The following is a 25,317-nucleotide window of genomic DNA, read 5'->3' on the forward strand; positions in this document are numbered from 1 at the left end:
CATCCTAGTAGAGAATTACTAATGAACAAGTCGCTCGTTTTTCCTTCCACCTCATCTTCCTGAATTTGCATTGTGGGCCATCCAGGTGATCAGAATTCAGAACAAGGAAAGGAAGCACTAAAGATTCAACATCATTGAAGAATCTTAGAATCCCTGCAGTACAGAAGGAGGCTACGCAGCCCAAATTCTTCAGAAGCAATGGTGACAACATGGAAAATGCAGGGTGAAGAACACGAGAAAGAAGTGATGCAGCAAGTTGTGTCTTTATAGAGGTGCAGGGATGGCAGCCACATGGAGTTTAGCAAAACAAGGACTATATATTGAACCGAGACTTAGTCCTTCAGCATTTTAAATAATTAGCAGGTGCATTTTAAATAACCCGAATTCTGTTATTCATATTTCATTAAGATTGACAAATAATTTTTGTAAACATAAAATTGGCAGGCCAATGGCGGCACGGTAGCACAGTGGTTAGCACTGCTGCTTCACAGCTCCAGGGACCTGGGTTCGATTCCCGGCTTGGGTCACTGTCTGTGTGGAGTTTGCACATTCTCCCCGTCTCTGCGTGGGTTTCCTCCGGGTGCTCCGGTTTCCTCCCACAGTCCAAAGATGTGCAGGTTAGGTTGATTGGCCATGCTAAAAAATTGCCCCTTAGAGTCCTGGGATGCATAGATTAAAGGGATTAGCGGATAAAATATGTAGGGATATGGGGGTAGGGGCTGGGTGGGATTGTGGTCGGTGCAGACTTGATGGGCCGAATGGCCTCTTTCTGTACTGTAGGGTTTCTATGATTTCTGTGTTATCTGGTTTACATACACTGTGCACTATGTATCACAATGGTTGGATCACAATGGTCCAAGCATGGTCCAACCTTGAAAGTGATCCCTCGTCAAGTCAGCACATCTCCACTTGCAACGAATCTTGGGGAAGTTTTCATCTGCACCAGGAATTTGCCTCTTATACTAGCTTTCCTACCTTGTGAACTAGTTGTGGGGCATTTTCTCAAAGGCCTTGCTCAAATTTAAATTTCTGTTCACACTTTCTCAAAAAAGTTGCAGTAAATTTGTTAGACCAGACAAATCCAGGCTGACTGCCTCTCAATAGGTCATCCAATACAAAGGGGTATTGATAGCCTAGATGAATGGACAAAACGGTGGCAGATGGATTTCAATGCAAGCAAATGTGAGGTTATCCATTTTGGACTGAGAAAGGACAGAACAGGGTACTTTCTAGATGGCACGAAGTTAAATACAGTGGATGTCGAAAGAGACACAGATCTTTAAAATGCCACAAACAGGTGCATAAGGCGGCCTTTATATCTAGAGGACCAGAGTGCAAGGATGTAGAGGTTATGCTGCAGCTATATAAAACCCTGGTTAGACCCCACCTCAAGTACTGTAAGCAGATCCGGGCACCACACCTTCGGAAGGATATACTGGACATGGAGGGAGTACAATATAGGTTTACAAGAACAATACCAAGATTTCAGGGGTTAAGTTATTAAGCCTTTATGATCTGATCAAAGCCTTCAAGATATTAACAGGAAAAGACAGGGTAGATAAACTATTTCCACTGGTTGGAGATTCTAAAACTAGGAGGCATAGACTAAAAATTAGGGCCAGATTGTTCAGGAGAGATATTAGGAAGCACTTCTACACAGTGACGGCGGTTGGCAACTCTGGGGAGGTGATGGCCTAGTGGTATTATTGCTAGATTTAAAACTTACTATAAAGGGAGTACAGCGAAGGTTTACCAGGCTGATTCCTGGGATGGCAGGTCTGTCATACGAGGAGAGACTAAGTTGGTTAGGATTATATTCACTGGAGTTTAGAAGAGAAAGAAGGGATCTCATAGAAACTTATAAAATTCTAACAGGGTTAGACAGGGTAGATTCAGAAAGAATGTTCCCAATGGTGGGGGAGTGCAGAACTAGGGGTCATAGCTCGAGGATAAAGGGTAAGCCTTTCAGAACTGAGGCGAGGAGAAATTTCTTCACCCAGAGGGTAGTGAATGTGTGGAATTCACTACCACAGAATGTAGTTGAGGCCAAAATGTTGTCTGATTTCAAGAAGAAATTAGATACAGTTCTTGGGGCTAAAGGAATCAAGGGATATTGGGGGGGGGGGGTTTAAATCAGACTTGATAAATTGTTAAGAGATATGGGCAAAAGGCAGGTATATTACTATACAGTTGTAATATTGCTACAATTGAAGTTGGGATCCTAAATTATTCAGTCCTACCCTAGGGCTATCGAGATACAACACTGAAAGATTAGCCAAGAGTTCAGCCCTTCTAAATTTTGCCAAAATAACATGCATAATGCAAGAACTGTCTTGTGGTCCATGGAGTACCATCTCTGCTTTGTAGTCTGGCAGTTAATCATATCCGATTATTACAAATAGTTTATCTTGCTTTTAGCTGGACATGAGCCAGAAAACAGATATAGCGAGTGAGTATATGTTAAAGCATAAAACAAAGAAAAATGCCCTGTAAAGTGACAAGAGGCCATAAGTTCCTTTATGCAGGGATAAAAACAGTAACTTAAATCAAATTCACATCAGACATTACAATGACACTGTGCCCATGTTCATGGTAACTGATAACTTGTATTTGTACAATACCCTTAATGCGGTAGAAACTTCCAAGACTCTTTACAGGAGTGCTGTCCAACAGAATTTGGCACCGAGCCACAGAGCAATATTACAACAGATGGACAAAAGCTCAGCTAAAGGGAGAGGTTTTAGGAACCTCCTAAAAGGGGAAGTGATAGACATCAGGTGGTGCTTTGGGGGGGGGGGGGGGGGAGATTCCAGAGCTTTGACACCTGAGGGCATATTACTACAAGGATGAGAATTTTAAAAATCAAAACAGTGCCATTTGGGAGCACTGGGAAATGGGAACACTATGTGAATTACAATATAGGCAGCAGAGTTTAGGATGAACTCAAGTTTAGAGGGTGGATGATGTTTACAGGAGGGGGTGGGGCACCAGTCAGCCGCAAGCACCAGAATAGAGAGTCTGGAGGTATCAAGGCATCGAGCAGAAAGGAACTGCGCACAAAACAATGAATTCACAGAGTTACAAAAAGCCATTTTACAATGGTCTCTGCTGTAAAAGTATGCTAGTGACACCAAAGTAAATTTTCGTGAGATTCCATCCCATGTGCGATCAAAAGTGTGCATGTATATTACCTACAAGAAGAGATTGCAGAAGGAGCTAATGACTTTGCAAAATGACCCACCTCCAGGAATGACTTTAAATGTGAAGAGTGTACAAAATTCATTAATTAGGATAATCCTACCCTCATCCAGCAATGAAGGAAAGCAAAATAGGAATTTATAAATGGAAGGGACTATGATCCATCTAGTTTATCTTCTACCAATTTAGATGCCACATGATTCTATGATAATGGACTTATCTATTCCTAAAATATATTTCTATGATTGATAAAAATTATTAACCCACTAATCAAAAACAGATCCAGACATGAAGCAAAAAACTCCCCGGTGATTAAATGCTTTTTGAAGCTTCAAGGTTGAGTTAGACAGATTTTTATTGACAAAGGAGGTAAGGGTCATGGGGGTCAGGCAGAAAAGTGGAGTTAAGGCCACAATCAGATCAGCCATAATCTTATTGAATGGTGGAGCAGGCTCGAGGGACCAGATGGCCTTCTGCTCTTCCTATTTCTCATGATCTTATGATTCCAAGGTCACCGGTTTCCACCTAAGATTTCACACTTACCAAGTGTCATAGCATCAAATTATTAATTTATTGTATCTCAATGTTTTCTGAAATAAATTATCTATATTGGATTGAAACAAGGTGTTTCTACTGTCTGCCTATGGAGTATGTTTCATAATTTGCCACTTACAATTAAAAAAAGTTAAGCAAAACAATTTTGGATTTATCATCAAGCTCGTGCCTTTTTTCCACTAGTTCTACTGTCCTGGGCGAAGTGAAACAGATCATCATAATCAGCGTTATTTCCTTTCAAATGCAACTATATCACAAACACTTCACCAGTAAGAGGATAATTAACCTTCATAATCCAATCTTCCTATCCTCTCCATCATACTGGTCAGTAGTTTCACTAGCTTCAATATCCTTCCTGGTACTGAGATAACAACAGTACTGAACATTCTAATTGTAGTGACACCAATGTTTTATAATGTTTTAGATTACCTAATAAATCTGACTCAAGATTAAAGTTTAACACACCCCAACATCTGATCTGTTTTACTCAATGCTGAAAATTGTAATGCTAGCTTAAATTTGTTGGCAATCAAAATCCCCCCCCCCCCATTTTACATCTGTGTTATTTTCTTACCATTTTTGTAATAGTTCTTTCCTGAATCTTTGACAACTTTATTTAGTTGGCAAAAGTTTCACGAGTTGTTTGATCACTATCTAGTCACCTTAATTAGGCTTGGCCATGATGCACCACATCCAAAAATCCCACTCATACTCAAGAACCACACATCAAAAATGATCAGTTTGGTAAGGTATTAGAGGGCACCTGGTAGCAAAAGAACTGTTTTACAGGGGCCATTGCATCATAAAGAGAAGAAAAAGGAGCAGATGACAAGAATTGTTGAAACAAAAATATGTTTTCTTTAATGCAGACGAGACTAATCCATCACATGTATTCTGCAAACATGCTCACTAATTAGTAACTAGTTGGAGACTAGTTGGTAACACTGCAGAAAATTATTATTTTGATTAATTTGTGATAGCAGCATCAACACACTTCATAAAAAGTGTGTCAAAATCACCTGTTCCAATACCACAGCTTTGTGTTATAGATTATTTACCGTTATGGTCCTTGGCCAGAACCTGGGATGTGGGGAAACATCCAGTTAGAGAATATCATTTAGTTTAGGGAACAATACCCTTTTGTTTAAAATAGATAAAGTTTCAGAGTCAAGACACTTACTAAATGAATAAAGCCACAAGATTTCACAGGCTTTGAACAAAAAAATAGATTTTACAAAAGATCAAAAGTTCAAGTTCACCCCAATTGAGAATACACTGAAGCTTCACATTGTGAGCACAATCTCAGATCTTCAGCCATACCAAACAGATCACCACTGGTCTAAAAAGGGGTAGATTTGCCCCAACAGCTCACAGCATGGAGTCATCAAACCTCAGCAGCCTTCTTGGATCATCAGGGCTTCTCATGTCCATTTCACTCAAAAATCTACTGCTCTTGCTTGGATTTGGGAGCCTCGAGACTTCTCTGTTCCCTGGTTTTGTCCCTTATTTTGGGTGACGTTTTAGGACCTCCCCCTGTCCTCCTCCCATGTCCAACTCCCTGAGAAACTAACATGATGGTGCTCTGTCTCAGAACATCTGACCAGTCTTTTTGCATTATTGTGCTTTTCTTCTGTGCAAGGCCGGTCCCTGGCCTGAAGAGCGGGAAAGAAATTCAACTGCACTTGTGCAGCCTTTACCTGGTCGGGGCTTGTCAGGAACCAGGGCTCCAGATCAACGAGCTAGAGAGGTATGTAGTCGAGTTTCTTAACAAAGGAGAAGGAAAGTGTTCTATAACAACTTTTATTGCATGGGATTGTTTTACTAAAAAAAACACATCTGAAATCATGGTTCTTTGGAATTTTGTTTCTTTACGAGTTTCATTAAGAAATCTCTGCAAATTGTATTAAGATTTATGGGATATTTGGAGTGATTCAATGCTAAGGTAGCATCTTTATTTCAAGACCAAAACTTGATATGTCCTCTCTTCATTCTTCAATATTTTGTATCAAACCAAAAAGTCATCAATGGACACACACATTTGGTGGCTTTGAAAAATCACTTGTCTTATTGTGTACAAGGAATATTTAATACCCAGATTTTAAAATCTGAACAAAAAGGAAATTACCTTAAGATAGTTATTGCACTGTAGCAACTGAGAATAGGTAATGAGGTGCTTCTAGCCACTTACGAAATTTCAAAACCATATGTTTTCAAACTAAAATTATTACTCATTGTTACTGCAAAGCAAAGGGCAGAACCTAACTAATGGATATTTATTCAATAATTTCACTACTGAGAATCAGACCAATCCACTGTATTCAGTACTAACCAAAGAAATAACTTGCATGTTCTACAAGCTCTTCACTGATATTTAAACTCATCGACAGAAAACCCAGAATAATGAGGTTTAATTAAAATTCACGCAACAATTTATGATCGGCAATGTACTACAAGAAAGGGTGATGGATTTAATAGTGACTTTCAAAAGGGAATTGGATTGATATTAGTGAAAGAACGGACAGGGCTATTGGAAAAGGGCAAGAGAGTGGGACTAATTGGTAAACTCGACAGTACAAGCACGATGGGCTAAACACACTCCTGTGATGTATCATTTTATGATTTCTATTTTGAAGTTATTTCATGCATTAATAACTTAAAAAGAACTACAGAATCAGGTAGCAAAGGAATCAAAACAGCAAAGTTAAATCTCTAAAGTATTGCAGATTGATCTCAGGAAAGGGGGAGACCAAAGAAAGAAAATGATATTCAATTTATGAATAATCCAATAGTTTCAAGAGGCAAAATGTAAATTTTCTGGACTATTTCCTGCTGTCAAAGTTTATTTACAGCATCTAAGTTGCACAATCTGGTTTGGCATACAAACTTTTCCTCTTGTAAAGAGTGCATCAATATTGCTTTATGCTGTTGCAAGAGAACAGGCACAAAGTGCTCTCGAGTGACAGCTGGAATCACTGGTCCTTCCCAAGGCTGGCTGAGGATTACATGGATAGCACATTTACAGTGGTGGTCACACTGCAGCTAACGAATACACTGGCAGAGACAGAATGTGTGACCACCAAAGTACCCAAGACAAACAGGTAGGTAGTGCAAGAATCCCCCTAGGCTCTCATTCTAAAACATTTTCCATTTTGGGTACTGGTGAGCGAGATAGTTCCTCAGAGGACTGCAACAAGAGCCAAGTTCATGGCACCATGGGTGGCTCAGCAGCACAGGAGTGGAGGGGAAAGACTGGCAGTGCTACATTGGTATAGGATTCCATAGTTAGGGGAGCAAGCAGGTGTCACTGTGGACATGATTCCAGGATGCCGCCTCCCTGGTGTCAGGGTCAAGGACATCAGAGTGGCTGTAGGACATTTCTTGGGGGAAGATGAACAGTCAAAGGCCAATGACAGTTAGGAATTAGAAATGAGGTCCTGAAAGCTGCTTTTATTGAGTTAGGAGTGGAATTTAGAAGCAGGACCTCAAGAGCAGGAAGTCACGATTACTTCTAGTGCCATGCGCTAGCAAGCATAAGAATAGGAAGATTGAGCAGTTCAATATGTGCCTGTGGAAATGGAGTAGGAGGGAGGGCTTTAGATTTCTGAGGCATTGGGATCTGTACAAGGATGGATTACACCTTAATGGGACTGTGATCACAGGGAGATTTGCTAGTGCTGTTGGGGAGGTTTAAAACTAGATTGGCTCAGAGGAGAAAAATTGGCAGTGAAAGTGGAGAAGTATTAACTAATAAAGGGGATATATCAGAAAACAGTATCAGGGTAAACAGAATACTTGAGAGTTTGATAGAATTAGAATAGGCAATAGTAAGTGATTGGATGGAATCGGGGGGTAAAATCTCCAAAATCAGGGTTAATGTGCATATATGTGAATGTACAGAGAGTGTAGTTAATAAGATTGGTAAACTGCAGGCACAGGTTGACAAATTGAATTGTGACATTGTTATAACAGAGGCCTAGTTCAAACAGCAGGACTGGGCATAAAATATTCTTGGGTACAGGCTATTTAGGAGAGACGTGAAAGGAAGAGAAGTGTGGAGTGGCAGTATTGCTTAAAGATGGCACTACGGTACAGGAGAGGAAGCAGACCTAGGGGGGGTCAAGCTCAGAATCTTTCTAGCTAGAGATAAGGAATGAAAAAGTGCAATAACATTTGGCAGTGTAATATATACACCACCGATTCGTGCAAGGGATGTAAAGAAACACATTTACAAATAAATTACAGAGATGTAAGAATTAGAGTGTAATTATAATGCAGGACTTCAATTATCCAAATATAATTGGGGTAGGAATCAGGACAAGGGGCACAAGTTCTTGGGCTGTGTTGTGTCCAAGATAATCTTTTGCAGTAATAAAACAAGAGGACAGGCTTGGTTCTGCGGAATAAGTGGATCAAATATCAGAGGGAGAGTCTTCACTATACATCCCAGAAATAGCTGCAAATCAGGAAATGGAAGGGAGGGAGGAAGGAAATCTGAAAAAATACAACCTCCAGGAAGAGGTATTGAGAACATTGTTAGGGCTGTGGGCTAACAAATCCCCAGGTCTGGATGGACTTCATCCTAGGGTCTTGAAGGAAGTAGCTAGTGAGATAGTAAATGCATGGGTTTTCATTTTCCTAAATTCCCTACATTTAGGGACGGTTCCATTAGATTGGAAGATAGCAAATGTAACTCCTTTATTCAAAAAGGAGAGACAAAGTAGGAAACTGCAGGCCAGTTAGCCTGACATCTGTCACAAGACAAAATGTTAGAAGCACACTCAGGAAAAATTCAAGGTAATCAGGCAGAGTCAACATGGTTTTCCAAAAGGGAAATTATGTTTAAGCAACTTATTGAATCCTGTGAAGTAGTATTGTGATTAAGGGGGAACCAGTGGACAAATGTTATTTAGATTTTGAGAAGGCACTGCTAAGGTGGCACATCAAATGTTGCCATGGAAATAAAAGCTCATGGATGTAGCGGATAGCGTATTGACATAGGTTGAAGGTCGCCTTGCTAGCAGGAAACAGTCGGCGATGGCCTAGTGGTATTATCGCAAGGCTATTAATCCAGAAACTCAGCTAACGTTCTGGGGACCTGGATTCGAGTCCCGCCACAGCAGGTGGTGGAATTAGAATTCAATAAAAATATCTGGAATTAAGAATCTACTGACGACCATGAAACCATTGTCGATTGTCGGAAAAATCCATCTGATTCACTAATGTCCTTTAGGGAAGGAAATCTGCCGCCCTTACCTGGTCTGGCCTACATGTGACTCCAGAGCCACTGCAATGTGGTTGACTCTCAACTGCCCTTGGGCAACTGGGGATGGGCAATAAATGCTGGCCAGCCAGCTACGCCCATATCCCATGAACGAATTTTAAAAAGTGGTGTGCTACAGGGATCAGTGCTGGGGCCTTAACAGTTTATAATTTATATATAAGTGACAAATTGTGGTTATGTAATTTTCTGACGACACAAAGATAGTGCGGATAAATTATAAAGAGGATGCAAGCAGGCTACAAAAGGAACATAATTATGAAAGCAAAATACCGTGCATGTTGGAAATCTGAAATAAAAACAGAAAATGCTTAAAAACTCAGTAGGTCTAGCAGCATCTGTAGAGAGAGAAACAAGAGTTAATGTTTCCACTCCGTATGATTTTTCTTCAGAGTGAAAAGGACATGGATAGGTTAAGTGAGTGGACAAAGTTCTGGCAAATGGTGTATAATATGGGTAAATGCGAAAGAGTCCATTTTGGGAGGAAGAATTAAAAAATTATCTAGATGGCAAGAGATTGCAGAGACTGATTATTTTTGAGGCAGAGCTGGATCCTTTCATCTCTTTTTGAACAAGTGTGTTACATTTGTAATTCTCTAGTCCTCTGACACCACGACTGTGTCTGAGGAAGTTTGGAAAATTATCACAAGTGCATCTGCAATTTGCACTCTCTCTTCTTTCAGTACTCCTGGATGCACCTCACCTGGTCCTGGTATCTTATCTATTTTAAGTAGAAATAACCTTTCTAATGTCTCTTCCTTCTCCACTGTAAATTCTTATGCACCAGTTGCCTCCCCTTTCGTCTGGGTAGCATCTTCTTACTTTGCAAAAACAGATGCAAAATACTCTTTTAATACTTCTGCTATTTCCTCAGCCTCCACATGCAAGTCCTCTTTTTATCTGAGCCCCATCCTTTTTCCAGGGGTAACTGTGCAAAAGTAGAAACAGAAACCATACATATTAGAAGTGCAAAGGGTGTTACACAGTCAGGCAAACACTGTTGGAACAGTGCTGCTCTCACACACCAATAAATAAAGCAGATGGCAATTTCACAGGCAGCAGAAAGTCAAATCTATGCCTGCTGCTGTCGTATTAAATGTCAGTTCAATAAGCACATTAAGATTGCCAACCCCAGCTCTCCCAGATGATGAGGACACAATTGTAAGTGATAGGCAGGCAAACAGACAGATCTCAATTTTATCCTCATTTTAATTTTTCTACAAGCAACATAACAGTGAAACAAATGATATGGAGATTGTTTTGTAACTGGTTAACAGTTACAGGTTTATATCAAGCCAACATGCAAAACTTGCAAATTTTATCTTTTATCAGCATGGATTTTAAACAATGCATAATATTAAGCACAAATTGAACTCATAAATGCCACACTTACAAGATGCTGGGAACACAGCCATTATAGAACCAGTGCAAAGTGGCTCTTTAAAACCTTCACTACAAACAAGTTTGTAGTACTACACCCAACTTCAACAAGGTAATCTGGCAGGTAAAGGGCAATAGGATAGTATATACGATATAGAAGATGACCCAATAAGTAAACAAAGTAAAGTCATTAAATCCATGGGATGAAAGATTCCACACGTTATTAAAATATGCTCTGCCCTCTACAAGGAACCTAGAAAGGAGCTTATTCATACTGTTGAAGATCAATACCGAAGGAAATGGTCCCTGTAAATTACCATCTAATAGAGTTTATTGTATGAAGTCTTACTGAAACAAGTAAATTTACAATCTGCAAATATTACCTTTTTCCTGCAAACAGGCAATATATGGAATTTTGTGAAGCACGTGGCTCATTGTGCTGGAAATCCTGAAGCCAGAAGGAATTAAATGGAAACTTAACAGTATTACACACCACTGTACCCATGAATATCGCCAGCTATTAACAAAACCTGCAGAACAAGACTACTACATTACAAAAAGGCAATATTTATCACAATCAATATACAAGAGGAAATGTTCAACTCAAATCCTGTCATTTGCATTTTGAAAGATTTGTGGACTAGTTCAGATCTGTTATGAAAAATCAGATTTTAAAATCCATCTCCCAACAGTCTCAAATGCCGAAATAGGAACTCATGGATAACCACTAACTGTAAATGCCAAGTACCATGATATCTGTTAATTGTTCAACTAATGCTTAAATTTATTTACGTACAAGATTCCCAATGCTTTCATTTCACTGGCATGTCTTTTTGATTCTTTCAAATACTAAACTTCACCACATCAATTACTGCTGGTATATTGTGCATTTGACTTTAAACTTACGAATTTCAGTTTGCATCTTACCTTCACCAGTAGTCATATTCAACGGCAATCTGCACACACACACACAACTGCTCAGCGTTCGTCCTCGAATCAGAGAATTCAGTCTCAACAGGGTAAAATTCAACCAACCCCCTTCACCACTCAGACTACAGATATACCACCTGCCAATCAACTGCAAAGTCAAAGCCTCCAGCTCTCTCACTGCCTTCAGAGTAAGGGATAATATTCTCCAATGAAAATTCCTTCCTGCACATTAACCTAGCTCCCAAGATTTCTTTCAATCTCTACTTGATGATTTAGAATAGGAACAAAACTTGGCTGTCCCAGATCTTGTATTTACTGTTTAAAAGCTCCTACTAATCATCCACACTAAAAAGTGTTGCTTGTCCCCATCATGGAATAGAATAATCAAATCACATCATTTTTCATACCAACTCAAAAGTAGTCTAGTCTCTCACCCGTGTGTATCCAAATTCAATTCCCTAGATTCATTTACTTTGATTGGCAGGTATGTTTGCTTTCTAGCATGTTGCCAAGAGTGACTGCACACAAGCACAATAGACTTAACATAATTGTACATCACCAGAGAGGAAATGTTTGACTAAAGATATCAGCTGATCCTTAATTACAAACACTTACATGCTGGAAAAAGAATCTCCCTCTTAGGGGTGCAAAGAAAGCCTGCAATTAACAGAAAGCAGAGGCTCAAAAATGTAATTCTATATCCCCCCCAATCAAATTTAAAATCATAATCTACAGTTTAAGAGTTACTGATCGCAAAGCATGAAATTAGGTGAGATGAGATGCAGAATCTTTAGGAAAAAGAGAAACTTAGCCTCTAAGCTGAGCTGTTCAAAGTATCTGAACCCCGAATATGACAATCACCAAACAACCAGAACATTTCTAAATGTGAACATGTCAAATTTATGTTTCCCAATAGCCACAGAAAATCCTTCAACATAAAGCAGCACATCTGGAGAGGATTTGAAAAGGTAAACAAGCAAACACCAAGTTGAATTTCTTGGCTCTTAGAAGCATTGTAGCATTTTCTACATTTTTGGAGGACTAACATTGTTGTCCTCCTAAGCTGTACATTCATTATCAGAATAATGTAGTGACTATATTGTTACCATCATTTATTCAGACCGGCAAATTTTATTCCTAACATGTATAATTCTGCTATCTGTATCACTTCTTGCAGGAGCTACGTATATTCTATATCCTGTTAAAATTCTAAACAAAACCTCAATGTCAACTAACAATTCCCAGCTAGGATAGCTGATTTTGTATTTGTCATTTTTTGTTATTATGAATTCCTAGGTCCACATTTAACATTTCTATGCAGACTTATAATGCATTTTATTTACATAAAGACATCACCCTGTAATTGTGCAATTTACTAACTAGGTGACATTTACCCTGCATATCATTTCAAAATTTCTTTCTGGAATTTAAATATCTTTAATATTCAAAATGAGGCTTTAAACAGAAGTTAATTTAAAAATTCATCCATTATTTGGTGCGCTTGGATCAATTCAGCCAAACAAAAAGCCTAGACTTGGATTTAATATCTTTGACCAGATCGGATATGCAGTAGGCATATCTGGGTTACAACATCTGAGCAGTACAGTGCATTAATTACTCTGGATGTAATCAGTAGCAATCAAGAGTATTGAACAAATTTTTTTTTTGCAGCTTTTAGCAATATCTGCCCAGTTGCTTGGCACAATTATTTGAAAAACAGCTAAAGGGCAAATTTCAAAGGCTTTACTGTTGATTGAACATACTGAAATTTTGAGGCTGTATGTATAGCAATGGAAGAGTGCAAAAGCAGGAGAGATTGAGCACAGGAGACTATTAGATGGCTTTGTTAATTGAATTTTGAAAGCAAACAGACTGAGGTAACAGGGGGTTGGTAGGGCAGAAAGATGATGGGTGAGGGAGAAAGGAGAGAAATAGATGAAGGCTGAGGGGATCTTTCACTCTGGCCAGATTGTCTTGGAAGGAGCAAGTCAGATAATGGAACAAGGGGTTTTGCGGACACAAAAATGAGGGGAGGAGGTAGGGACAGTGATAGATGTGAAGTATCATAGAAGGAAAAGATGATAGTGAGATGATGAAAGAAAGCACAAGTGGTTTCCAGTGTAGTGTGCAGCAATCGATGGCCCTTCCTGTTGCCAACACACTGCTAGCGAAAAGTTAAGAAAAACTCAAGGAGGAAGAGGGGGAAAAAAGCAAGATAGGCAAAGAAAAATCTACGAGACAGGGCGACATTTTTCTTCAGATACAAATATATTTTCTCTCCTTTCCATTTTCTTCCTTTCTACATTCACCACTAATGTTTCCTTTTCCCAACAGTATCCTTTGCAACGTGGGCAATACGTCCATCAGCCACCATGGCGGGCACATCTTACTTTTCCAATCCACAACCACCACCCTCCATTTTCCATCTGGTGGAATCTGCTCTTACCTTGAACACCTTCTCAACTCCACTCATTTCTTCCAAACAATACAATTGTGTATTGTTAGGGCAACTTCTATTAAGCCTGCCTTTACACGAGAACATGCGTGTTTCAGTCCTACCCTGGCCCCCACCCTCACAGTGTACTAAAACCACTTACTGCTCTTGCACCAAACTAGAAATTTTAATCAATTTTGCTTCCTATTTCTACTCTTTTGCTTCCATTGTCCATTGAAGGGTGCTTGACTGTGCTCGTCCCATTTCCAGCACTTCTGGCCTCTCACTTTTTCCTCCTTGCCAGAAGTACAAAGGAATCCCCCTTATCCTCCCCATCCACTCCACCAGCCTCCACATTTGTGTGTCATTTTTCACTACCTTCACATCAATACCATCATCTTCCTTTCCACTTTCCTTTCTGCATTCCAAAGGGATTGTTCCCTCAGCAACACCCTAGTTTATTCTTTCATCCTCCACTCCTTTCCATTGGGTCTTTCCTATGCAATTGTTGGAAATGCAACATGTGCAATTTTACCTCAGCCCTTCCCACCATCCAGAGTCTGAAAACATTCCTCCCAAGTCAAATAGTGACTTTCAAATTTAGTGTATTGCATTTGCTGCAGTCAGCTCAATATTGAGGAGACCAAATGCAGATTTGGTGATTCATTTGCTGAACACCATGCTCAGTCAAAAAATGTGACCTTGAGTTTCTGGTCATTTGCCACTTGAATTGTCTGCTCCACTCTAACCTCTGATATTCTAATGAAAGTCATGATGTGGAGATGCCGGCGTTGGACTGGGGTAAACACAGTAAGAAGTTTAACAACACCAGGTTAAAGTCCAACAGGTTTATTTGGTAGCAAAAGCCACACAAGCTTTCGAGGCTCTAAGCCCCTTCTTCAGGTGAGTGGGAATTCTGTTCACAAACAGAATTTATAAAGACACAGACTCAATTTACATGAATAATGGTTGGAATGCGAATACTTACAACTAATCCAGTCTTTAAGAAACAAAACAATGGGAGTGGAGAGAGCATCAAGACAGGCTAAAAAGATGTGTATTGTCTCCAGACAAGACAGCCAGTGAAACTCTGCAGGTCCACGCAACTGTGGGAGTTACAAATATTGTGACATGAACCCAATATCCCGGTTGAGGCCGTCCTTGTGTGTGCGGAACTTGGCTATCAGTTTCTGCTCAGCGACTCTGCGCTGTCGTGTGTCGCGAAGGCCGCCTTGGAGAACGCTTACCCGAATATCAGAGGCCGAATGCCCGTGACCTGGGCATTCGGCCTCTGATATTCGGGTAAGCGTTCTCCAAGGCGGCCTTCGCGACACACGACAGCGCAGAGTCGCTGAGCAGAAACTGATAGCCAAGTTCCGCACACACAAGGACGGCCTCAACCGGGATATTGGGTTCATGTCACAATATTTGTAACTCCCACAGTTGCGTGGACCTGCAGAGTTTCACTGGCTGTCTTGTCTGGAGACAATACACATCTTTTTAGCCTGTCTTGATGCTCTCTCCACTCCCATTGTTTTGCTTCTTAAAGACTGGATTAGTTGTAAGTATTCGCATTCCAACCATTATTCATGTAAATTGAGTCTGTGTCTTTATAAATTCTGTTTGTGAACAGAATTCCCACTCACCTGAAGAAGGGGCTTAGAGCCTCGAAAGCTTGTGTGGCTTTTGCTACCAAATAAACCTGTTGGACTTTAACCTGGTGTTGTTAAACTTCTTACTGTATTCTAATGAAACCCATTGGAACCTTGAAGAATGGCACATAGACATAGAAACTAGAAGAAACCAGGAGTAGGCCATTCCGCCCTTCGAGCCTGCTCCGCCATTCATTTTGATCATGGAATTCAATATCAATATCCTGATCCCCCTTTCCCCCATTTGGAAGAGGGAACTGAATGCCTGTGTGGGAGAATCTGCATGGCAGATGCAGTATAACGTGGATAAATGTGAAGTTATCCACTTTGGTAGCAATAATAGGATGACAGATTATTACTTGAATGGGTGTAAAATGCGACAGGTGGATACTCAATGAGACCTTGGAAGTCCTCGTGCATCAGTCGCTGAAAATAAGCGCGCAGGTACAGCAGACAGTAAAGGCAGCAAATAGTATGTTGGTCCTCATAGCGAGAGGATTTGAGGATAGGGATGTTTTGCTGCAATTGGATAGGGCATTGGCGGGGCCACATCTGGAGTATTGTGCAGTTTTGGTGTCCTTATCTGAGGAAGGATGGCCTTGCTATAGAGGGAGTACAGTGAAGATTTACCAGGCTGATTCCTGGGAAGGCAGGTCTGTCATATGAGGAGAGACTAAATCGGTTAGGATTATATCCACTGGAGTTTAGAAGAGTGAGAAACTTACAATATTCTAACAGGGTTAGGCAAGGTAGATTCAGAAAGAATGTTCCCAATGGTAAGGAATCCAGAACTAGGGGTCATAGTTTGATGATAAGGGATAAACCTTTTAGAACTGAGGGGAGAAGAAAGTTCTTCACCCAGAGGAGGGTGGTGAATGTGTGGAATTCACTACCACAGAATGTAGTTGAAGCCAAAACGTTGTGCGATTTCAAGAAGAAATTACGTGTAGTTCTTGAGGCTAAGGGATCAAGGGATATTGGTGGGTTTTGGGGGGGGGGGGGGGGGGGGGGGGGCGTTTGCTCGAACAGCCAAATGGCCTACTCTTGCTTCTAGTTTCTATGTTTTGCAGGGGAATAGCCACAGGAGATTCTTGCACTGCCTGCCTCGCTACCTTGCTCTACCTGATGGTCACCCATTCCCTTCCTGCCAGTGGATCTGAGCCTGCAGTGTGACCACCTCTCTATAAGTGCTACCCATGATACTTTCCGCCTCGCTGATGCTCCAGTATCCCCAGCCGCTGCTCCAGCTCCAAAACATGGGCTTCCAGGAGCTGCTGCTGGAGACACTTCCTGCACACATGCTGGTCCTGGGCACTGGAAACATTCCCAGCCTCCCACATGGAGTACGAAGAGCAGACTACGGCTTGGAGCTCTCCTGTCATGTCTTACCCCTTTAAAATTAAACTTTTGAAAGATGTTTTGTTTCAGATTATATCTAATTCTCTAGGGTCCTTCTTACTACCAAATATAACCTTTACAAATTATAAACCACAACAATTACCTCAGAGTACAAGTGACAAAATTATTAAATACTTACTCAACCTTTCGACATACCAATCAGCTCTTTCTCTTGTGTCCTCTACAACTGTAGCAGGGCAAGACCACACCTTGCTCGTCCTCCTTACAATGCACTTTTTTGACACCGGTTCTTGTCCTACCCACTATAGTCAGGGTGACTGTGATGACTTCTCCCAGAATGCTCCTTGGTGCAGTCTCTGTGCCGATGTTCTTCTCCTGTTTGTCCCTGGAGGGGTTCTTCCTCTACCCACTATAGTCAGGATGACTGCAGCGACTTCTTCCGGAATGCTCCTCAGTGAAGTCTCTCTGCCACCTTTGCTGGCTTCTCTGTTTTCAATTAGGCACCTTATAGCTTTTCAATTTCAGATCCTGCAAATTCTGCTGTTACCATTCACAGCTATGATAGATCCTTCTTTTGTCTCTTTATTTATGCTATTACCATCCCATTTTGCTTTTTACCATCATCTCTCCTTAAAAAGTTTCATCTGTCCACACATCTCCAGTGTGGCTTGGTGTCAAATTTTGTTCAACATTCCTGACAAACACCTCGGGACGTTTATTACTTTAAAGTGCAAGTTGTTGGCAACGACTAATGCCATGCCCTTCTGCTGCTAGGTGAGGCAGCATAGTGGCTAGCACTGCTGCCTCAACGCCAGGGACCCAGGTTCGATTCCTGGCTTGGGTCACTATCTGTGTGGAGTTTGCATGTTCTCCCCGTGTCTGCGTGGGTTTCCTCCGGGTGCTCCAGTTTCCTCCCACAGTCCAAAAGATGTGCTAGTTAGGTGGATTGGCCAGGCTAGATTCTCCCTCAGTGTAGCCGAACAGGCGCCGGAGTGTGGCACAGTATTTTCACAGCAACTTCATTGCAGTGTTAATGTAAGCCTACTTGTGACACTAATAAATAAACTATGGGTCACAGAAAAATTACTTTTCTTACTGGTTATGTACAAGAATACGGCATCATCCAAATCTCACAAACAAATTTGCAAAACTGTCTCTTCATTCAGATACCTTATTCTTACACTTAACTAGTAAGAACACTGTGACATAACAGCAGAAGGGCACAAGATCAAATGATAAAACCATAATTTCATACGTTTACAATATGTAGTCCTACAAGCCGTGCAAGAAAATATAAAATAGCAAATGTCTAACAGTGTTCCATTAGCCTGTAATCATTCAGATCAAAGCCAGATATGGTAGTCATTATTTTTAAAAATCAAACAGTAATAAATATTCTTCTTGTATAACATGTTTCTTTCCACCCTGCCTCTTAATTTTTAAAGAGTTGACTGTATGCATTTCTTCTTAATAAATTAACTATTTTTCCAAAAATATAAAATTCAATTCACTCATGACCCATCTAATCAAGCACTCAAAGATCAAATACTGTTAAAACACAAGCCTGAAACTTTTGAATTCAGAATTGCTTGCTTCCACTGCTGAAAACAAAATTAGATCATTGCAAAGGAAAAATATAATCAGTCATCTGTAAGTTAATCATGATTCCTTAATTCCCCAATTTCAAACAGCTAGCAAATGCAAAGAGATCTATGTTCTGGGTGTCTATGTTCAGGAATTGCAGAACATGAAGGTGCAGCATGTAATAAAAGAGGCAAATGGGATGTTGGCATTTATTACAAAGGGGCTGGAGTATAAAAGTAGAGAAGTGTTGTTGCAATTGTATAGGGCATTGGTGAGACCACATCTGGAGTATTGTGCCCAGTTTTGGTCTCCTAATTTCAGGAAGGTGTGGTGACATTGGAGGCAGTCAAGCGGAGGTTCAAAAGATTGATTCTAGGGATGATGTATGAAGAGAGGTTAAATAATTTTAGGCTTATACTCGCTGGAGTTTAGAAGGATGAGAGGGGATCTGATCTAGGTATATAATATTTTAAAAGGGATTGATAAAGTAAATGTAAACCAAATGTTTCCTCTTATGGGGCAACCTAGAACAAGAGGTCACAGGTACAAGTTGAGAGGCAGTAGATTTAACACAGAGAAGAGGAGGAACTACTTCTCGCAGAGGGTGGTGAATTTTTGGAACGCGTTGCCCCATAGTGTAGTGGAGTCTGAATCATTAAGTGGTATCAAGGAGGAGATGGACATATTTCTAATTTTTAAAAAATGGGATAAGGGGATATGGAGAACAGGTGGGGAGGTGGATTTGAGTCTCAGGAGAGATCAGCCATGATCTGATCGAGCCTGCTCCGCCATTCAAACGGCTGAATTTGCCTACTTCTGATCCTAATTCCTGTGTCCTATGTTTCTATGTAAAATAATAGCCCAGATTACTCACCAGCTGTTGAAGGCTGAACCATATTTCCCGATTTTTGAACTTCGTCAAATTTTGCAAAAATTACATTCAACCTGTTTAAAGAAAACAAATAATGCATTATGAACATGTGAATCAGGAGGTACACGTTCAAAATCTGTAAGTGATAATTTTACACATTGAAACGGCACTTTGGGACATATCAGCAAGATCCTTGAATTCAACAAGAGTGCCACAAGAATACTGTCAAGCATGCTTTACTATGATAAGTAGATACTAAATTTCAAAATTAAAGTTAAATGTTATTATTCATGTGATTTAAAAATGTAGACGTGGAAAGAAAAACAAAAATGTTACAACTAGACTGTCAATTTATGTCCTTCCATCTCTATTAAATATGATATTCATACCAAAGATTCAATTAGTATTCAGTTCCCTTCATGCTACTCAAAGGCATGAAGTTTTTTTTTCCCCCCACTGACATTACTTTTGGATTTCTGGAACAAGCCCCATATCCTTTGATCCCTTTAGCCCTAGCTATATCGAACTCCTTCTTGAAAACAATGTTTTAGCCTCAACTGCTTTCTATGGTAGAGAATTCCTCAGGCTCTGGGTGAAGACATTTCCTCATCTCAGTCCTAAATGATCTACCCCATATCTGGTCTGCCCTTACTCGGGCAGGGATCAACCTTCAGACATACGTATACTGGCGACACTATACCATTGCTTGGAGTATTAGAGGTGGGCATTGCATATAAACAGCCAAGAAACAAGAGCACAGCTCCTGGTGGCAAAAGGTCATTGATCTAGTCTACTAGGGCATGTCTGGCTCAGGAAAATTCAGTTGAACTGGGGTGAAATGAAGCACATAAAAGTGAGAGGATGCCATTCAGAAATATCCTGAGGTTATCAAAGACGAACTGGAAACATTGCAGTGCACTACAATTTTGTTCATTAATCCTCACTTTTCAAACCAAGGATAGTGCCCTACGCCATGAAAGGCAAAGTGGAGGAGGAGTTGGAGCCGCTGCAAAGACTAGGAATCACTGACCGCATTCAGTTTTCACATTGTGCATCTCCAATTATTCCTGTTCTTACATGCCCACATGTGAGGAATAGAAACTTACTATTAATCAGATTTCTAAGCTGGACGCTTACCACTGCCAAGGGTAGATGATCAGTTTTCAACTCTTGCAGGAGGCAAGACATTTTCAAAACTGGCCATGATCCAAGCATATCAACAACTCTTGCTAGAGGAAGATTTGAAGCAGTATGTGACGAATGAAATGGGTAAAGAGTTGTTCAAGTATAATAGTTTGGTTTTTGGCAGATCCTACAGTCTGGTAATCTTCCAAGGGACAATGGACAACCTGTTACAAGGTAATACTCATGTTGCAGTCTACTTGGGTGACATTTTAATTCCTGGTAAGACCGAGAAACACCTAAGCAACCTGGATCAAGTTTTAAAAATATTTTGAGAGGCGTCTGAAGTGGAGCAAATGCATTTTTCAGGAACCAAATGTGGAGTTTCTAGGCCACAGAATCATTGCACAAGGCTAGTCTCCTATGGATGGGAAAGCTTGAGTGGTTAAGAAAGCACAGTACGAACTCTCACAACACCAGGTTAAAGTCCAACAGGTTTATTTGGCAGCAAAAGCCACTAGCTTTCGGAGCGCTGCTCCTTCAAAGGAGCAGCGCTCCGAAAGCTAGCGGCTTTTGCTACCAAATAAACCTGTTGGACTTTAACCTGGTGTTGTGAGAGTTCTTACTGTGTTTACCCCAGTCCAACGCCGGCATCTCCACATCATGGTTAAGAAAGCATCAGGAATGCAACTGAGCTCAGGTCATTTGCAGGTTTGATAAACTACTGTGGAAAATTTTTGCCAAAGCTGTCTGCAGTGCAGGCTCCACTGTACCTCCTTATGCACAAAGAAACCAAATGGAAGTGGTAGTCTGCACAAAAGATGGCTTTCAAAGATGTGAACGCACTGCTGTAATCGACAAGTGTCCTCTGGCACAGTGGTTAGCGCTGCTGCCTCACTGCGCTAGAGACCCGAGTTCGATGCCAGCCTTGGTGTCTGTGTGGAGTTTGCACATTCTCCTGGTGTCTGTGTGGGTTTCCTCTGCGTGCTCCGGTTTCCTCCCAGTCCCAAGGTGTGTGGGTTAGGGGGATTAGCGGGGTAAATACTGGGGTTGGGGGATAGCATGGAGCTGATCCGTTTCTTCACTTGTTCCCGATTCACTGCCATGTGAGCTTTCTTTTTTCAGCAGCAAAAACCCAGTCACCTTGTCACTCTTTGCACCAAAGCCCTGTCCTGTGGTCAGGTTTTCACAAAAAAAAAGCTTTAAGCCAGCTTTTGGATGGTCTGTCCACTCGGGCATTCTCTGCTTTTGCACCAGAGCCCAGGGCATGCCACATGTTTTTGTCCTTAGCCTCTGCCTTGGCCATCCTTCAGTCATGCATCGCAACCATTCCCTTCTGCACCTGCAGTTCTGCCCACAATACGGCCCAGGGCAGAAGACAGCAATGTCCCATTCTCTCTCAAAAGCAATTCTTTATACAAAAATTTTCATGCAATGCATCCAGGAACCTGTACAGCACATGTGGAAATGTATGCATCTCACCCTTAAGGGGATCACAAGCTCAGTTTAACTTTATTTATCACATTGCTATTGTGGGATCCTGTTGTGTAAATTGGCTGCAAATGTTCCTACCTTCCAACAATAACTTTGAAAAGCAGTTCATTGGTTATACAGCACTAAGGGATGTTCCTAAAGTCTTGAAAGGTACTATACAAAAGGTTCTTTCTTCTATAACAAAGATAATTTACAAAGTTCTTCCTTGGAAGTGTAAACATTTTCAATACTGAACAACAAACAGTCAATTTTCTCATTTCCTAGTAATCTTCTATTGGATTCTTAAACTAAGCAATCCAATTATCTAAGTCTCAAAATCTTCAATTTTATTCAAAAGTACAGTAGCATCAAGTTCTTAGTGGGGCTTTTAATTGGACAGAGTCTAAAGCTTTAACCAGGAGACGCAAATATTATATTATTCAACCTTAAACATGTATTATTTTTTCTTTTCTTTCCCCCATTCAAGCTTTGTGTGGGTTTCTTCAGTATGAACTCAGCCTGAGCCAAGGGGCGGAACCTGGAACATATGGTAAGAACATATTTTTTGCATTCTCAAATTTTGTGAACATTTTCTTGATCCTGCTGCCCCAGTGGTCAGCTCTGACAGTTTAGTCAACCTACCAAAGCCCAGTAATTAAATATTATGATCTTGTTTGCCAAACTATGCTTCCGCTTGGACTCAATACAACAATACAGAATTGATGGACAGTTGTTCAGTTTAGTCCACAATCTGGCCTCTACAAAATGTGCAGAGATGCAGCCAGGCTGTCAGTCCTTTATAAGATCATAGCTGGGAGCAACAGACAGGAGCTGTCAGCACATATTGCCAATCGCTATATTGATTTCAGGAATACACAAGCTGCTACAGCTGCACTTCAACATTCCTCATCAACCCAGTGAGTCTACATAGAGGATCAACAAGCAAAGCTTCATATCTGTTTTCTGCCAAGGAACTGATGGCATGAGCAGTGCAATTGTTTTAAACTCTTATTACTTACTATGTGTGTTTTTCTGGATGCAAACCAAACTGGGTGTGCATTATTGAATTAATGTAGTGCATTAGAAATAAAACAGAAAATGCTGGAAATGGTCAGCAGGTCTGACAACAGCTCTGACAACAGGGGGGGGGGGGGGGGGGAAGAGAGAGAGAGAAAAAAAGAGAAAAGAGTTGACTTTTCACATTGATGACCCTCGCTCTACGGATGCTGTGTGACCTGCTAAGTATTTCCAGCATTTTCTGTTTTTATTACATGTTCCTGCAAGTTGCCTTTTTTCACAAAAATCATCAAAAGAAAGCACAAGAAACAGCTAACAAGGTCAAGGATGCAAGTGGCCAATCAATGGTAACGAGTGTTATTTGAAACATGTAAAGTAATTAATATTAAAGTAAATTGAACTTTATAGTGTTGGTTTAGCATATCCATTAATCTCGGCTTGGCTAATTTACATAGTGCACAGGAATGTATGCAAAGATCATTATAAAGGGACTCCATCTGGACTGTATGTTTGAGGTCAAGAAACAGTCTGCCCTCTATATCATTTCACAACATTTGCTGATATTTATTGAGTCATGCGCAAAGAACATAATTAGCTTCAACTTTCTTGACACAAGAAAGCCCCACCACTGTTTTCTTGGGCTGGATAGCCAATCTATCAGCTTCAGCGATATTACTGTTAACAAAGTCCACTTCAATTTTCAACAAATCAGGACAAAATATAATCTGCTGGTTTTTGACGAGGTTCATCGCGAGCAGCTCTGTGACACAGGGCTCCGTTCTATGGGCTGTTCCCAAGGATGCACAACGAGACAAACATCCGCTACTACTGCAGGATCAACTCTGCGAAAGACGCTTGTAGGTCTTCCAGTGGAAAGAGTTGTCGTCGACCGAGTGTTGCAGACTGGCACATTCCAAGCCCAAGACTCTGTGCTGAAGGATGCACTAAAGCTCAGGGCAGCTGCCACAGAGCCACAAAGGGGAAAGTTCATGGTCTATGACCTTTGATCCATTGTGTATCAAGGGAGGGGAATTGTAAGGAACCCCTGGGACGGGACGCCGGCATCTCCACATCATGACTACCATCGACATCGCAAACTGCCGGCTCCAAGTGGAGAGGATCTCCAAGAAGATCGCGCATATCGACACAGACATCAAGTTTCTACACCTTACTGTGTTGTGTGACTCACATCGAACATACAGGGCAAATATCACATGCATCACAATTGTATTGAAGCACCTCAAATAGACAACTGTGATAACCTCCATGAGGACAATGGGGAAATCACTGATTAATCTCTCTGTGGAGCTCGTTGAGTATGAGTTCCCTTGGTAACAAGCAGTGGCCTACCCAGTTTATAAGGCAGGCCCAGAATTGAGCCTGCTTAACTCAAGTCCCAGGCAGGGACTAGTGTGTACACACCACAGTAGTAGTTTAACTTTGCATTCAGTAATAAACCTTTCCTTTCCAGTTAGGCTTCCAGAGTCATTACAACTGAAATATCATTGCATCATTTGTAACAGCCATTTTAAAATGTCTGTAATGTTTTCTGGTTGTATTGAAGCCCCTCAGAGCAACACGATCTATGTAGAAAACCTGAATATCAGTGCATTGTGATGGCCAGGCTATTAATTTTCTTTCAGATATTTTAATAAAATATATTTTAGCAAATAAAATCATGATTAGCAGTCTAAAGAAGATAGCCTGATAATCAGAATCCCTATAGTGCAGAAGGCGGCCATTTGGCCCATCGAGTCTGCAATGACAACAATCCCACCTCGTTCCTATCCCCGTAACCCCACAAATTCACTCCACTACTCCCTCTAACCTGCGCATCCCAGGACCCTATGGGGCAATTTAGAATGGCCAATGCACCTAACCCGCACATCTTTGGACTGTGGAAGGAAACCAGAGCACCTGAAGGAAACCCACGCAGACATGGGAAGAATGTGCAAACTCCACACAGACAGTGACCCAAGCCAGGAATCGAACCTGGGTCCCTGGAGCTGTGAGGCAGCAGTGCTAACCACTGTACTACCGTGCCACCCCATTGTGGTCTGACATTGTGAGGATCAGCAAAGCCTTTTATGCCAGGTTACATGACTTGAAGTCCACTGACAGCACAACATCCCAGTCCTTCCTGTCCTGTATCAAAAGATGTCTTGGATGACAGTACGTGGGAGTCTGGACGAACCGCGAACTCTGGACAAGCCAAGAGACGTTCGAGAAGAGTAAACTCCCAGAAGGGACAGCTTACCAGCTCAGTTATATTTGGTTCTGTGGGGCTGGATCATCTGAAATCTGATGGGAGTGCACGAGAATACATCAGGCCGGCAGCATGTCAGAATCCACGAGGAAAGGGACCATTACCCTCAACAAGTGGAAGGTGTTCAGGGTGGGAATTAGAAATTGTCAACACATTGCGGGTTGGAGTAGGAATTCCTGTTTCACTGGCCTTGACCAA

At 41.1% G+C, this 25,317-nt stretch overlaps 1 protein-coding gene across 8 annotated transcripts in view; it reads right to left on the bottom strand.

The window, feature by feature from the left end:
- clasp1a (cytoplasmic linker associated protein 1a) overlaps positions 1-25,317 on the bottom strand; it is a 250,440-nt gene that overhangs the window by 142,448 nt on the left and 82,675 nt on the right. For all 8 annotated transcript variants that reach the window (XM_078227932.1, XM_078227926.1, XM_078227929.1 and 5 more), the window contains exon 7: positions 19,245-19,315. In XM_078227932.1, the coding sequence (XP_078084058.1) occupies positions 19,245-19,315 (71 nt within the window). The remainder of the gene's footprint in view (positions 1-19,244; positions 19,316-25,317) is intronic.

The sequence above is a fragment of the Mustelus asterias genome, chromosome 14 (assembly GCF_964213995.1).
Source record: "Mustelus asterias chromosome 14, sMusAst1.hap1.1, whole genome shotgun sequence".
Taxonomy (NCBI): Eukaryota; Metazoa; Chordata; class Chondrichthyes; order Carcharhiniformes; family Triakidae; genus Mustelus; species Mustelus asterias.